Raw genomic sequence first — 17,222 nt, 5'->3', positions numbered from 1 at the left:
GCAGACTCTTTGGGGGTAAAGTTTGACAATTACCAAACTCCCATTTTATGAGCAATCTTCAGAATTTCACTTGCTTATTTTTAATTAGCAGGGATATTAAATCAGTGCCCAAAGGACCCAACCAGCATTGGGGTCCCCTAGAGCTGGCACAGTACAAACATAGTCAAGGTGTGCTTGCTGGTGAAGTTGGTGAAATATCATCTGGACTAAATTAATGAAATACACACAAGAAAGTGTCCACACACACACACACAAATTGGTATTTTCATATCTTCATTATTATACACTTTTCTGGTGTAATCAAAACACACAAATACATATATGCACACTCCCATTAATTTGGAAGGGAGTTATATGCATATATAAGGACAGAATTTGGCCCTCAGCATTTATAGATTTAACTATTTATTTTTCCAATAAAGGAAATTTGTAAAGATGTTTCACGAAAATGTGTTTTGACTAAATAATTTTATTGATATTGGGAAAGAAAATTAAATAAGGACTTCTCCCTAAAGTTATACTGGAAAGGACTTCACTTTATGTATCTTTATTTTAATAAAATCAAGGGTGGAATTTGATAATAGCATGTTTACAAAAAAAATGTTTTAACTTACCATAAGCCACTGGGGTTAGCTTTAAGACACTATGGAGTGGGCACTTGAGATAAGGCAGTTGTTCTGAGAAATTGAAAAACAAAAATACATATGAAACACTGGGAACAAGAAAATTCACTAAGCTGTAATGTTTGTTATATTAAAACTATTTAAAAAGCTTTTCTTCCTAAGTGACACTGAGACCTGTTTTTTGGTTGAGCAAAAAAAAACATTTGTGTATTCAAAGACAGGAATTGTTAAATATAAATCACACACCAGGCATGCAAAAAGGTAGATCAGCCATGAAAAAAAATTCAACTTGCCTATTCACCCAGGGGAAGTAAATTATCGCGTTAGAATTTGCTGTGACATTAACATCGCATCAAGGGAAGGGTGAGCTTTGTGCCTGGGCTGCATAAGTTGCCAAGACCATTTGCAAGGCTAAGGTGGACCCATTGTATTAAAACATCAATACTGATTAAGGGCATATACCTGCAGTCTTGTCCAGAAAGTAAGCAAGCAGACAGCGCATAACTGCTTGGTGACATATAACAAGCACATTTTCCTGCCTTTCCAGCTCCATGATTACTGGCTCCAATCTCTGAACGAGATCTTCATATGACTGGAAAACAAAAGCATATTGAGCAGTCAGAGGCTCACTTAGGCAGGAATTACTGCACAGTCAGAAGGAACAAGTAATGCTAGTTGTTTTATAAACATTTTATTAAGACAGGATATTGACCAGAAAGGAGGTCCTACATCTATATAGTGCACTTCACGAAAGAAAAAGAAAAAAAGTTTACAATTTTTTTTACTCTGTAGAGGAAGTGGTTTACTCATTTGCCATCATCTCTGAAGTCAAATTATCCCTCAACCCTCTCAAATATAGAATTTTACCATTAATATTTATCTGAAAATTCCCTCTATTTGCATGAACTTCTATACTTTGATGTACTCTTACTCATACTTTTTTGGTTAGTTTGTTTTTTAACTTCAATTTCCCATTCATGGGCTATCCTGTGCTGGTAATTTATGGCCTGATCCTTCCAATGGGAAATACCAAACCTTTCGTTATTAATTTGGTTGCTAGGTTCTCTTCCATCTTACATTTTTTGACTCCAATTCAGAAAAGCACCTTTTTTCAGGACAGCATTTAAGCATGCCAACTTGAAGTCAATGCAACTTTAGCATGTGGTTAAATGCTGTACTGAACAGAGATTAACACTAACCACACACTAAGGAAGACTGACCAAAGTCAACGTGTGTTTTTGTTTCTTTGTTATTTTCCTAGTTTCTGGATTACGCCTGCTCAATTAAACTAAAAATAAAAAATTAAAAAACCCTAAGCTTTGTCTCATCTTAGGCAATCTCTACACCAGCACTTTTGTCAGGAAAACTTTTGTTGGTCGGGGTATGAAAAAAACACACACCCCCACCCCCGGGCCCTGACCAACATAAATTTCACCGACAGAAGCGCCGACACAGCTACTGCTGCTTGTTGGGGGTGATTTAATTATCGTCAGCACAGAGCAGCTACACGGGAGAACTTACAGTGACGCAGCTGCAGCAGTACAGCTGTGCCACTGTTAAGGTCTCTAGTGTAGACATAGCCATAGTCAGTTAACACCATAACCCTTCCTGTTTAGGTCATCTTAGCCACAATTATTTAACTTCTGCAAGAAGATCCTGAGGGTGATAACATTTATGTAGCTGCTCTATATTGGCCTTTAAAAAAAAAAAAAAAAAAAAAAAGGTTAGAGTCTGACCTTGATACAAAAGTGCCCCATGCCTAAATGATTATCTAAACAAAAACATATACCTTTTAAACCTGTACGTTACCAGTGAGTAGTGACTAAGGCCCCACCTACAATGGCAAGTTTGTGCGCAGTAAAGTAGCTTTGAGCACTGTAATTCCTGAGGTGTACACACCACCAAGCCACTTAGTGCACAAAAACTGCGCAGATGCAACGCTCTAAAAAAACCACCTCGATGAGAGGTGTAGCGCTTTCTGCGCCATGGCTACAGTGCTGCTGTGCCAGTGTAGACACCGTGGTGATTACAGCGCTGCGATTGGCCTCCAGGAGGTGTCCCGCAATCCCTGTTTTCATCTCACATCGGTTTGAACTCTACTGTCCTGCCCTCAGGTGACCAACCATCAGCCCCATCCCATACATTCCTTTGCAAATTTGAAAGTCCCCTTCCTGTTTGCTCGGTGATGCGTGCAGTGGTCTCAGCGCATCTTTCCAGGTGGCCATGCCTGCTCCATGCACCAGGCGATCCCCCGCTTGGAGCAACGCTGAGCTGCTGGACCTCACTGGCATTTGGGGAGAGGAGGCAGTGCAGTCACAGCTGCACTCCTGCTGTCGGCATTATGATACCTATGGACAGATTCCTAGATGCATGATAGAAAAGGGCCATGACCGGGACACATTGCAGTGCAGAATCAAAGTGAAGGAGCTGCGAAATGCCTACCACAAGGTGCGGGAGGCAAACCGCCACTCCGGTGCTGCACCCACAAGCTGCCGATTCTACAAAGAGCTGGACGCAATACTCGGTGGTGACCCCACCTCCACTGTGAAGTCCCCTGTGAATACTTCGTTGGCTTCACTGCCAGTCAAGAGTGGACCGAACCAGGAGGAGGCAACCTTGGATGAAGCGGAGGTGGGGGAACCAGAGGCAGAGGATGACTCGGAGGCCAGAGATGCATGCAGTCAGGAGCTCTTTTCTACTCCGGAGGAGCCTAGCCAATCAGATCTTGGCAAAGCGCAAACAGGAGATGAGGCCCCTGATAAGTGGATCTGATTTGGGGAATTGCTGAAGCGAGTTGTTGGGGGCAAGAGGGTTGCAGAAAGCAGCTTGTCTCCCACCTCATGACTAGTTTGAGCAGTGGAACAGGCTGTTGATACACTCCTTCACTTCATGGGAATCTCCCTCAGAGATCTCCAGGAAACTCTCGTGGAGATACTGGGAAATCCGCTCCCGCAGGTTCCTCGGCAGAGCTGCTTTGTTTCTTGCCCCATTAACTGTAACTTTCCCGCGCCACTGTGCCGTCACGGGGGGGAAGGGAGGAGAAGGGGGGGAGGTATTGTTGCACACAGGCTAGCCGCACAGGTGTCAGAGGGCAGAAGCCACAGGCTTGGAGAAGACCCTCCCTTGATTCCCTGTTCACCTTCAGCAGTAAGATATCTTCCATAATGATCACCTCCTGTGGAAAGTGTGGGGACAGGAATGATTATCAGGCTCCCCCAACAGTGCTGGCTCTCCCCAACTGCCCAAGAGCCACATGCCCAGCGTACAGCAGGGTCCGGGAACAGTGATTTACCCTGCCCCTGCGGCTACTCACCATTTTGGGGGTCTTGTGACTTATGTGTGTTTGCCTGGGGTCAGCCAGTTAGTGACAGGTGTGAGTGTAGTGGCTGTGTTTTAAAGCACTGAAACGGTGTTGTCTGTGTTGCAAACAATACTGCTTCTGTAAAATGTTGCATTTAAACTTCACAGAGGAGCACAGCCTCCTTCTTTGTTATTGGCAGCAGAACGATTGCAAAGAATTAGAAAGCGTCGAAGAGGAACTAAGGAGGATTTTATGCGTGAGCTTATGATGCACTCCACCATCGAGAAAAAGGAATTGAAGCAGTGACGGAACAGCGAGAAGAGGGAACGAAAGGAGAATGCGGCACACTAGAAAGAAGCCACAAAGCGGCTCTTAACAGTTATGGAATGGCCAAGCGGACACGCTCGAGGCAATACTAGCTCTTCAAACCGAGCAGCTCCGCACCTGCCCTCCCCTGCAGCCGCTGTCGCAAAACTTTTTCAAATACGCCCCACACACACACCGCCAACATATCAACCTCCTGGCTCCACTCTCTACCCGCAGCATTCCATTCCTCCCTCCTCACAGTCCAGCAGTGTGGACTCCCAATACTCACTGCACTCAACACCCATCCATCCGCAGTTTGGCCCTGCTGAAGTACAGCACTCGCTGCATCGTACTCCAAAGGAGAAGGTTGGGTATGATCCCTGGACATACACAGATCAGTAGCCGTCCTAGGACCTCTCCCTCCTCTTGAGACCTTCCATTCCCCCATCCCCGCTGATGAATTTTTTTGTTTGAGTCTCTCCTTTGGTTGTTGTCTTTCAATAAAAGAATTGTGTTGGTTTGAAAGCAATCTTTATTCTATTAAGTGAAAGCAAAAAGAGCACTGCAAAGCAACATACAATACTGTTAAAGCCCTGTGGCGGGGCAACGACTCACTGGCACAGTGCCTCCTGCTGGTCGTCCAGGGAATTAGCGTTTCCAGCCTCCGGAGTGCCCTCTGCCGGCCAGTGTCCCGCTTGCCGCTGGGCCCGAGTCCCTCCTGGACCCCGGTGCCCCTTTCAGGCCGGGGTGCTGCCCCCTAACAGTACCCCCACAGATCTGGGTCTCCCCTCCCCGGGGAACCCCCACCCTCTATCCCCACCTCGCCTCAGACTATGGCTACTGCCAGTCTCGATCTAGCCCCTGTTCACTAGGACAGACTGCAGTGTAAATGCCACTCATCACTGGCAAGGGGGGCTTGGACCTGCTGCCTCTGCCTACCCTTGAGCTGCCCCTCTGCAATGAAAGTACTCTTTTCTGGCCTTTAACAAGGCCTGCAACCTGGGGGGGTTTCTAGGCCGGAGCTCCCCAGCTCCTCTGGCCTTCCCCCAGCCCTGCTCCAGTCTTGGTAGCCTCTCAGCTTCCAGGCAGCCAGGCCCTTTCCTCTCTACTGCTAGAGAAAGAGAGAGAGAGAGAGAGAGAGAGAGAGAGACAGACAGACAGACAGACAGACACTCTGTGTGCTCCTGGCCCACTGCCCTCTTATAAAGGCCAGCTGGGCCCTGATTGGGGCGTAGCCGCATCTGTGGCTGGTTCCCCAATCAGCCGAGGCTTTCTTCACAGCCACAGCCCTCACCAGGGCTGCTTTTAACCTCCGTTCCTCAGGAGTGGGGCAGCCGCCCCACTACAAGCTCCTTCTTGCATCATGTGCACCAATCACCTCCTAGCATCACAAGTACTGCAATCCCAAGCATAGCAACAAATATTAGTGGCTTTCAGCTTCAAATTGCTGCCTCAAAGCATCCCTGATCCTTATGGCCCCGCACTGTGCCCTTCTAATAGCCCTGGTCTCTGGCTGTTCAAACTCAGCCTCCAGGCACTGAGCCTCTGCGGTCCAGCCCTGAGTGAAGCTTTCACCCTTCCCTTCACAAATATTATGGAGCTTACAGCACACGGCTATAAGCATAGGAATATTGTCATCGGCCATGTCCAGCTTCCCATACAGTCATCACCAGCAGGCTTTTAAACGGCCGAATGCACACTCCACAGTCATTCTGCACTTGCTTGGCCTGTTGTTGAACCGCTCCTTGCTGCGGTCAAGTTGCCCTGTGTATGGCTTCATGAGCCCTGTGTATGGCTTCATGAGCCACGGCATTCACAGGGGTAGGCGGGGTCTCCCAGGATCACAATGGGCATTTCAGCTTCCCCTATGGTCATCTTCTGGTCCAGGAAGAAAGTCCCTGCTTGCAGCTTCCTGAACAGGCCAGTGTTCCGAAAGATGCGTGTGTCATGCACCTTTCCAGACCAGCCTGCGTTAATGTCTGTGAAACGCCCACGGTGATCCACAAGTGCTTAGAAAACCATTTAGAAATACCCCTTGCGATTAATGTACTCGGTGGCTAGGTGGCCTGGTGCCAGAATTGGAATGTGCGTGCCATCTATCACCCCTCTGCAGTTAGGGAAGCCCATTTGTGCAAAGCCATCCACAATCTCACGCATGTTGCCCAGAGTCACGGACTTTCGGAGCAGGATGCAATTAATGGCCCTACACACTTCCATCAATATGACTCCAACGGTCAACTCTCCCATTCCAAACTGGTTAGCACCCGATGGGTAGCAGTCTGGTGTAGCCAGCTTCCACAGTGCAATCGCCACGTGCTTCTCCAGCGACAGGGCAGCTCTCATTCTCATGTCCTTTCGCCACAGGGCTGATGCGAGCTCATCACACAGTCCCATGAATAAGGCTTTCCTCATGCGAAAGTTCCGCAGCTACTGCTCGTCATCCCAGACATGCATCACGATGTGATCCTACCACTCAGTACTTGTTTCCCAAGCCCAAAAGCGGCCTTCCACTGTGATCAGCACCTCCATGAATGCCACAAACATTCTTGTGTCAGAGCTACTATGTGTGATGAGATCAATGTTGCACTCCTCTTGCCTTTGTAGTTTAAGGAATAACTCCACTGCCACTCGTGATGTGTTGGTCAGTGTGAGCAGTATTCTTGTCAACAGCTCGGGATCCATTCCTGCAGCCAGAAAGAGGCAGGGCAGGGTGCACAAACCATTGAAAGATGACGCCAAATGTGGACGGAAGCACAAGGATTGCTGGGATGCGAAGCAACGCATCACGTGCCATTGGGACAGGACCCAGGATGCCCCGCAACCCCTTCCGCCTTCCCACAAGTCTTAGCAGCAAAAGAGAAAGAGGTGCTCTGTGGGATAGCTGCCCAGAGTGCACTGCTCTGAATAGCACCGCAAGTGTGAACACGCTGTTGCGCAGGCAGCTGTCAGCATGAACACACAACAGTGGTTTTCCTTTGGCACTCTCTGAGCAGCGCTGTAACTCCGCCAGCGTAAACCTGCCCTAAAACTTGTTTTCATCTCATGTCCATTTGTTGATCTTCTACCCATATTACACACAAAAATAAATAATAATAAAAACAATTCAAAATAGTAAATTTACTTTACTATTAAAATAAGTCCCACTCTACTAAGACAACTGAATTTCACAGAGAGTGACAGCCCTAATTGTGCTTGTTGATTTGAACACTATAGAAAAGATAACATTCTCTATCAAACTCTATACACCTTTTTCACAGAAGCTACCCTGTCACCTCTAAAAGGTTGTCTCTCAAGTTGACTGTTACAAGCACACTGACAAGACACTATAAGGAAATTTTCATTGCCACCGCCCACTCTGTACCTGCTGCTTTCTCAAGCAATGAATTCACACACATAAATACCTTTAATAGTTCTTGCGTGTATGATAAAGCTAAAATATAAATGGCATGAATGTTCTACAACTTTATTTATTTTGATTTTGGCAACAGTAACACTGAATATATTCCAACCTGGTAATATTGAATGACTCAGCTTTGCTGTTATCACCAACAAATACATTTATTTTGAGAAATTAACAAAATAGATTAATCACTAAAAGCAATGAGACAGTTTGAAATGTTTGTTAATCTTTCAGAGTAAGCACTGATGTAAAAAACCAACAGTCCTTGTTTGAGTAGATTAAAAACTTTTCAGTTTAGTGACTGTGTCATTACTAAATGGATTACTCACATCTAGAAGAAAACACTTTATCACAAACCTATTCTGGGCATGATGATCACTCAGACTATTGATGGAAGAGAGCACCAAAGCTTCATTTATGTACCAATGAAGTCCACTGCACTCTTCAGAAACATCACAACAGGTGTTCTAATTGCTGCCATGAATCCTAATCTTTAGCATACAAAGACAGACCATATGACTATCCATTAATTGCCTCAGTTTAATTATATTAGTCTCCTTATAAAAATGCTAGCAGGTTCATTTTTGTTTCTGAAGTGCAAGACTTGCTAGATTACAAGGGAAGCCAATGTGTCTACAGATTTACACAGTATTGAACCAAAAATGCACGTGATATGTGACATTTACCACACACAAAGATGACAATTATAAATAGTCTTGACAGCATATAGCTGCATGTCTAATAATAATAAAACCTGCTCAGCCACCTTGTGAAACAACCAAACTATCAATATAAAATTAATGGTAACATACGAAAATCCTTCCAGGCATATTTCCAGATACGGTATTTATTTTAAAACCAAAAAAACCCCATAAATTTACACCCAGGGTGTCTTCAGCTAAAAGGTTTTGGCTAAATAAGATCTACAAGCTCCTATAGTCCTTCCACCTGGCAAGGAAAACAACATATTACTCAATTTTCTTCAAGATACCTAGTACCTTAGAAAACATGACGCTCTCTTAACTTTAAAAAAAAAAAAAAAAAAAAGAAAGAAAAACAGCAGCATACCTCCCCCTTAGGGTATCTGTATTTGTATTTGTCTTGGTCTCTCAAAGCAAATTCAAGAGGATAGTTTTCCTGAATTTCTTCATATGTCATTTCTTCACAGACTCCCTAAGGGTAACAAAAACAAAAGGCACACAATATCCATGAGAGTCATCAGGCCCATGGGCATAACAGTAGATCTTTATCTCCCATACCCACAGTGGCAGACTTGGAGCTTCTATGTAATAATGTATTAATCCTATAGGTGACCTAGTCATTGACATAGACTGTGTCAATTTCACAGTCATACTGAGGTAGAAGAATATTTATTATCCACATATACTGCTTTTATTCAATGCAGGATGTCCTCAGAATGATGACAGTAACTCCCAGATAAGAACATCCCAGCACACACTTAACAGACAATTGGGAAAGCTACTAATTTCAAGGATCCTACATGTGGTCTCCAAAGAAACTTCAAAATTTATAAGTATAAGTGCCTTACAATGGTAAACAAGTGACAAGTGCCAAATATTAAAATTTTCTCTCTCTTAAGAACACGCCTGAAATTTTGGACCTAGAATTATACTGAGTGTCCTTTTTATTAGCCTGGTCCAACACGCAACTTGATGGCATTTCTCTGCTTGCCTATAATGCAATAACCTTTGAATGTTGCATATGATCCACTGCAAAATTTCATGCAACATTCTAGATATCAACGGGCAGAATGCTATTGATTTTGTGAAAAGTCAGAAAACCAGATGGGTGAAATGAGGGAACATGCAGAGCTACTACCTGCAATCAAGTCTGCAATTGTCTACATATCGAAGAACTGGTTGATAGCAGCCACTAACACCTTTAACCTAACAATACTCTCCCTCCCCCATCTCAGCTCTGCTCATGGCCCCAATAAGAGTTTAAAATGCAGACACCCTAAATGACTTATCTCCCAGAAAGGGGGAGGGGAGGAAGACTTAAGAATGGTGAGGAGGAAAAGGGGACTTGAGCGGGGTGGAAGAGAGAAAAGAACACCACAGCGCCCCTAGCAGCAGAGAGGGAGCTTGTGAGGGTGGCGAAGGTGCCCATGCTCAGCCTACAGAAGAAATGAACTGTGTGACTGTTACGGGGTGCTCACCACACCCCGCTGGGTTCAGCCTTCTGGCCCCACTCCCCAGTGAGTCAGGACCACTTCAAGCTGGGGCAACAACCATGCTCTTTATTTCTGTGTCCGGTCCCCACCACCAAGCTCCAACTATTTACAGATTATTTACAGGTTTGGCCTAGCACAGGCCTCAGTGGCAACAAGGTAGCAGGCTCCTTCTGAGCCTACTCTCCCCTCCTGGTCTCTGCCCCCTCCCCTCCAACTCACTTCCTCTCTAGCTTTTAGCCCGTTAACAAGGCTGGCAGGTGTGGCCAGTTTCCAGGCCAGTCCTAGCTAGTGGCCCAGCCCCAACCCATTTCCCCTGATTGGGGCTGGAGTGGCAGGAGCTGATTAGGGCTTCCCCTGTAGCGCCCTACCACAGTGACCCTTTAAGTTGCATACCGTTTAACCAAGACTAAGTCTAAATTCATTAGGGCACCTTTTACTAAAACATTTAACACTGTTAATGGGGAAAGGGCATAAGCCTTCTGATCTCCAGAACCATAATACTAATTACCTTCTAATCCACACAAACCCTATTACTGCACAATAAAGTACTCCCCCCATCCGAAACAAAACCGCTTTCTTGAATAGTTACAAAAAAGGAAACCCGGGAGAACTTACTGCATCTATTTCATTCAACACCTTCCACTGTTCATAAGGCACTCCCAAAGCCTCCGCAGTCTGAATCGTCCTTTTCATCTGACTGGTCCAAACTTTCAGATCCTTGATGTTTTGCTCATTAATGAACTGCGCCAAGCTCTTGGCAAACTGAAAAAGACATTAGAGGTTGGATGAGGGATCAGTGCCAATATACTGTACTCGAGTTGGAACCCAATCTGTTCTTGTCCCTTACTGCAAGTTCATTATGTTACTTTAAAAAGGCTCTTTAGACTTTTCCTAAGAATATGACAGTTCCTGTTCAGCAATGAAAAGATGATACAAAGATGACAACAATCCTATTTGGTACCCCACTCCAGCCCCAAAACAACTTCCTCTTCCATCTTTACCTTACAAAGGTTCACAGGTGTCCACCAACTAAGGAGCGCCACAGGTTTAAAAATCAAAACCCAACTTAAAATAAGGACTCCTTGAAAAGTGCTTTGAGCTCAAGGTTATACAAGTGTATCAGAGAAGAATGAAAATAGAAGCCATATATGAAGAGCTACCAGCAAACTACAATACAACTTGCCCACTCAAACCTCTTACCCACTTGCATGACATTACAGTCAAGGTAAAAGGGATATTTATGTTTGTTATAAGAAAAGGACAGAGGAAAGAAAGGAAGCTGTAAGAGATGGTCAACAACATAAGAACACCCATACTGGGTCAGACTAATGGTCCACGTAACCCACTATCCTGTCTCTGACAGTGGCCAGTGACAGATGCTTTTAGAGTGAATGAACCGAACAGGGCAATTTCAAGTGATCTATCCCGTCATCCAGTCCCAGCTTCTGGAATTTGGAGGTTTAGGGACATCTGGAGCATGGGGTTGCATCCCTGACAACAGCCATTGATGGACCAATCCTCCATAAACAATAATTCCAACATCCACCCACACAAGGACACCATTTGTTTGAAGTCACTTAATAAAAATGATCTTACCTCTTTCCCCCTAAGGGACAGTCCAGTGTCTCCTCCTATCCTCCCTTTCAGATTCAGTTCACTTTCTCCATGTCGACAGAGGTAGATCGAGCGAGGAGTTACGTGGATATTCATGAGGTAGTAGACAATCCGGCTTTGGATATGGTCCATTACTCTATTCACAAGGTAACTCCTTCCAACATCCATGATTTTAATATAGGAAAGATCCCTTTCATGGTAAACAAATGAGACTCATAAATCATCATTTGGTTTCCTCTCTCCTCTAACTTGCACCAAGCCCCACCAACAAACATCACCACTCAAAAACAAAAAGGCAACTGCCAAAGAGACCACAAATTGAATAAATCTTCAGATATATGAAAATATATAATATCAGTTCAAAAGGGCTAATCTTCATTATAAATCCTCAGCCTTGATGCATGGCAGCAAAGTATTGTCCACAGAGGTGCAATGAACTCATGCAAACAATTAATTTTCTCCTCACATGTAAAACTCTTCTCTCTCTCATGTCACGCCATTCTATACCACTTCACTTGTGCACTGCCCCACAGCTAGATCCTCAAAGGCAAAGCCCTTCATTGAAAGGAAGATTCAGGAGCAGTCCCAGGAGAAATTCTGACTTGCTCATGTAAGCCTGACACCATTCTGCAAATTGCAGCTGTTGCTCCCCACATCTAATAGATGTCCGGTAAAGAAAGGGATTGGAGCCATGGTCACATCCACATGCCTCACTGACCCCTTCTAAAAAGGGTCACCAGAAGAGCTAGCAATCCCAGCCACCTTGTGGATGTCTCTTCGGCCAACCCCACTCCCACCCAAGTTCTACCCACTCACATTGGGTAAGGTACAATCTGACTAGTATTATCTATTTGTTTTCCTCTCCACTCCCATCTCCACCAACTTGTATAGCCGAGCTAACAATTTTGAGCAACATTCAGCTTAGCAAAAAAGCGTGTCAAGATTGGGGAGCCTAAAATTAGCCTTTTTGGGTTTTGCCCATTCAGTTGAGAAACCACATGATTAAAAAAAAAAAAGACAACCTATTATTAAATGCAGTAAGGAACAACCACCATCACTTAATCTCTGAACGCATTTGCTGACGTTAATCATTACTGATCTGCACAGGCACAAATATCATGGCTCTTAAAGACATGATATGCACAGATAGATCTGACAGAAGCAGCTTGTCACTGCTCACGGTCAATTACACTAAAATGATTTTTCAGCATGGCAACAGCCACAAAACAAACAATGAGAAATTTACTGAGAGGATGAGTTTATGAGTCTAGCATAAAACCCTAGGAAGACAGATTGAGTGCTGGTACTGGGATGTACCATGACAAAGTTCTTCCCACAGTTTCCAGAATCTACCTTAATCTCACAGTGTGTTAAATGTGAATGGTAAGTACACCTCATTTAAAACACTGAACAAATGAGTCTGGACGTCAGATTTCTTAAGACTAAGGTATTCAAAGTTGCCACAGGGATTTAAGAGTCAATGTGACTTGTGCTCTTAAATCACTTAGGCCTTGTCTACCTAGAGGAAACAGACCAGCAAAAATATTCCAGAATAACAATTCCACTATAGCTATCCTGGAATAATATAGCTATTCAGGAATAATTTCCCCATGTGGACACTATTCTGAAATAAAAATGACTTTATTCTGATTATAGCAAATTGTGAGTGGAGTAATTATTCTGGAATAAAGCACAGGGACAGCTATAGTTATACCTGTAAATTTCCCCATGTAGGCAAGCTGCTAGGGTCTTTGAAAAATCTCTCTCTAAATTGCCAACAGATGAGATAGTAAAAAAAAAAAAAAAAAAGTGACATATTTCCATGACAATGAGATTGAGTACACATTCCCTAATGTAATGTCATGAAATAAAGTGGCTGTGACCACAGTATTATTCTGCCACTTACTTGTCCAGAGCTTCATCTAGCATCTCATATGTGTTCTTGTAGCACTCGATTCTTTTCATGAAGTCTTCTGTAGCTTCATCATTACTACAATCAACATAATCAGGACTGCCAAGTTTCACTTGCTATTTAAAGTAAAGATAAAAGAGCACATGCATTTTTTTTCCCCATTTTCAGCAAAGTTTAAAGACATTTTAACCAAATGTGTGTAGCAATGGATGGCTGTTTTTAATTAAACCTAAATTCCGTACTTACTATATAAATGGGTAGGAAAACAAATCAAAAGGAAAAGGAGATAGATGATGTTTCTTTTCTTTTAGGAGTCCTGCTAAAATAAGCCAGTCAAAGAACAGCCTATTTAAAGGTAGATTAAAGAAAAAACAGAACCCATGTGAAGGGTGACCCAACTGCCAAATAATTTTTCCTTTTAAAATAAAATGAAAGGGTACAGTTTTATATTACTGCCATGAAATTACATTCTTGTTCTGTACTTCAGCAAGACCAATGTGAAAGGAGAGGGAAAATGAGACTAAATGAAAGGTAACATTAAAAAAAGTCATCATCATTTGGCTGATTTTAGAGACGCTACAGTGTCTCCCGGCTTCAAGCAATTTAAGAAAACTTTTCTATAACTCACCACAATATTTGCAGCAATGACCTCTGGATCTACACATACTGATTCAACAAAGAACGTCTTTAATCCAAACAGGAAATCACATGAAAGGAAGGAGGGAAGAAGGGAGAGACATTAGAACTGTTCCAGTAATTGACAACACAAACCCACAGTTTCCACCAGTTCATGTATCAAGTCTTGCTAATTATGCCATGCTTCAAACATTCTTATGTCGACTTAGGATTGGTCTTACAGGGTACTCAATGCCCCACTAAAAGTTGAGGGTGCTCTGCACTTTGCAGCATTAGGCTCTATAATTTTCCCAAGCACCTTTCAGTAACAGAGAGCTTCTGTGGCAAGAAAATTCAGATTGGCAAAGAAGCGGAAATGGAGAGTGGAAGAAAGTGAATCAGCACTCCTAAAGGTAATTGATACCTTTGAAATAAAAGCATTTTGGTGTTAAAAGGCTCTCTAACTAACAGAGCAGCTCTTACGTATGAGATGTACATGACATGCTTTCCCAAAGATCTATGAAGAAGCTAGATCAGGGGGAAAAAACAGACTACTAGGAAAATGCTGAATGACAAAAAATCCTATACCCAAATAATACAGTCTGTTAAATAGAAACTTATCTGTATAAAACAAAACAGAAAACCTCTCTCCATTTATCAAAGTAACTAAAGGAAGGCAGTGACAGGATCTTGTTCAGAACAGAATCAGAACTGGAATGACAACCATATTTGAAACAAGTATCAGGGGGTAGCCGTGTTAGTCTGCATCCACAGAAACAACAAGGAGTCTGGTGGCATCTTAAAGACTAACAGATTTATTTGGGCGTAAGTTTTCGTGGTTAAAAAACCTCACTTCTTTAGATGCATGGAGTGAAGAAGTGAGGTTTTTTTAACCACGAAAACATACGCCCAAATAAATCTGTTAGTCTCTAAGGTGCCACCGGACTCCTTGTTGTTTATGTTTGAAACAGTTATTGCTAACATTTATATGAATAACATTTATCTGTTATAGGGTGCCAAAACATAAAACACGGCTACTGATTAATTTCACCAGGATGTAAACAGCATTCTCGGGGGGGGGGGGGGGGGGAACCCCTTTCTAAACTCGTCAGAAAAAGATGTGCTAGATCTCTACTGGCCAACATCATTTAAAAACTTAGTTGATGTTAGCACAATTCTGATCAGAATGTCACTAGAGCATAAGACAAAACCATGCATCCACATTAGTCAGATTAATATCCCAAGCATCTTAGCTATTGACTCACCTTATAGCCATTCTCCTCACCAAATCTGAAGATGGTTTCTCTGCGTTCTCGTGTTGTGTTTGTAGCATCAAAAACCTAAGACAAATGACAGAGACAACAGTATCATAGTAGAGACAAAATATCGCCACATCTTGACAACAGCACTAAACGATCAATAAAAGTTTCCAAGTCCTTCAACTTAAAAAACAAACAAACAAACCCTATAAACAGGAATAAATCATTCCCAGGAACAATGGCAAAAACTTTGCTGGCACTAGATTATGGCCATAAGAATTCTGAACAAATAAAATAGCACCTGGGTTGAGAACCCACTTTTCTGAAGCATCTCTACCTGTCCTAGTAGTGAAAATGTCAACTTACATTTCTAAAGTGGCCTCCACTTTCAAAAAGTAAATGCCGCACAGACACACACAATCTAGTTCAGTACTGCTGATGATTAAAGCTGGAATTTTTCAAAGGTGCCTAATTTAACATGCCACGCTTTTAGAAAATAGAAAGCCTCACAATATTATTCACTTCAAGAACAAACATGATGAGCATGATCTCATGGGATCCTGTTCTGCTCTCTTGTACTTATGCCATGTACCTCCCATACATTTCAATACCTGCATATACTCCTACTCTTGTTTGAACAGTATACAAAGAGGTAAACTTATTGGATTTCCCTGTAGAAGTTTTCCAGCTGCCAAAAGCTTTCAGAAACTAGATAAGATGGGAAAACCTCCATAGAGAATGTGATTATCCATATAAAAACTGAAAAGCAAGTCTGATGTAAAGAGAGGTTCTGACTATAATAAATGGCATGAATTATACTCCATTTATAATGACTTTAGAAATCATATTCATAATTTTCCTATTCATAAGGAGAATGTACATGGTGAACATTATTGTGAGATAACTGCACACACCTTGGGTATATCGCAAAACGGGTGACTAAATGCAAAATATCTTCAGCCACATACATTCTATTATGCAAACTTTCATGTTTGTTGAGACTTCTATGAAATGGGTTGCATTTTGCAATTTATTTTGATTTTTAAAATTGAGCATAAAAAGTAAAAAAGGTCCTTTAAATAGCATGTCCTTATTTTTCAACACTCCAAATAGCAGGATAAAATTTAGCTTCTTCGAATTTTTTTTTTTAATACTAAGAAATAAAAAGATACCTGCACTACTATGAACTCACAGACAGACTGAGTTTTGAAATAAATTCATATTGCACATTTAGATCCTTACATGTTCTAATGGAAAAACTGTTTTGGCAGATAAGTATACACCTTATTATATAAACAATCACTACATTAGTCAAAACATTAAATGTACGGTAAAGTGTAATGATCAAAACAGAGAGCAGGTGCCTTGCACAACTTGTAAACCATACCCATGAATTGTAGGTTTTCCTACAATGAAACAGGCATCAATTTCTTCATAGGCAACATTTAAATAGTATATAAGATATAAAATGTTATTTTGAGTCCCAAATTATGGCTTAAATTTACAATAAAATGCTAGTTTGACTAACTCACTGAACACTGAGTGACAGCTGCACATGTCAACGGTCTCAAAAACAGAGTTCAAATTATGCAGAAACCTTAATAATCCCCCAGAGGAAACAAAATTAAAATGTCATTTGAATGAACAGCCCACGTTTTGAATCCTTTGCATATTACTGGCATTAGATGAGCAGAGATTCTAACAGCCAAATTTTACACTGAAGAGTCAAATCTCAAAAACCAAGCCAATAACTTACAATTTAGTAGAAAGTAAAAGCGTGTGTGCATGTGCATTCCCAAGTAGTTTTCCATTAACAGTTATATTAACTGTGTTCCAACAGGAGTTTGTGCCATCACTGATCAAACTGCCAGCAAAATTAAAAACACTATGTGCAACATTGGTGGCAGGGCCAGCTCTGGCTTTTTTGCCGCCCCAGGCAAAAAAGCCTCCGGCCGCCCCCCCCCCTACGGGGGGGGGGGCGGGCGGAGCCCCGGGGGG

The 17,222-nt window shown here is 42.6% G+C and overlaps 1 protein-coding gene across 3 annotated transcripts in view; it reads right to left on the bottom strand.

Moving 5' to 3' along the window:
- PFKFB4 (6-phosphofructo-2-kinase/fructose-2,6-biphosphatase 4) overlaps positions 1–17,222 on the bottom strand; it is a 60,623-nt gene that overhangs the window by 20,448 nt on the left and 22,953 nt on the right. For 2 of the 3 annotated variants that reach the window (XM_026656683.2, XM_026656684.2), the window contains exons 5-12: positions 15,231–15,305; positions 13,979–14,035; positions 13,345–13,466; positions 11,421–11,628; positions 10,440–10,586; positions 8,699–8,803; positions 1,086–1,215; positions 615–677 (exon numbers count right to left, since the gene is read on the bottom strand). In XM_026656683.2, coding sequence (XP_026512468.1) covers positions 615–677; positions 1,086–1,215; positions 8,699–8,803; positions 10,440–10,586; positions 11,421–11,628; positions 13,345–13,466; positions 13,979–14,035; positions 15,231–15,305 — 907 coding nt within the window. Of the gene's footprint in view, positions 1–614; positions 678–1,085; positions 1,216–8,698; positions 8,804–10,439; positions 10,587–11,420; positions 11,629–13,344; positions 13,467–13,978; positions 14,036–15,230; positions 15,306–17,222 lie in introns of those variants that run through there. The other variant, XM_029912579.1, reaches the window with a different exon arrangement.

The sequence above is a fragment of the Terrapene carolina genome, unplaced genomic scaffold (assembly GCF_002925995.2).
Source record: "Terrapene carolina triunguis isolate 2854851 unplaced genomic scaffold, T_m_triunguis-2.0 Scaffold232, whole genome shotgun sequence".
NCBI classification, from domain to species: Eukaryota; Metazoa; Chordata; order Testudines; family Emydidae; genus Terrapene; species Terrapene triunguis.
The sequence above is the reverse complement of the archived record's forward strand: the minus strand, read 5'-3'. Positions and strand labels throughout refer to the sequence as shown.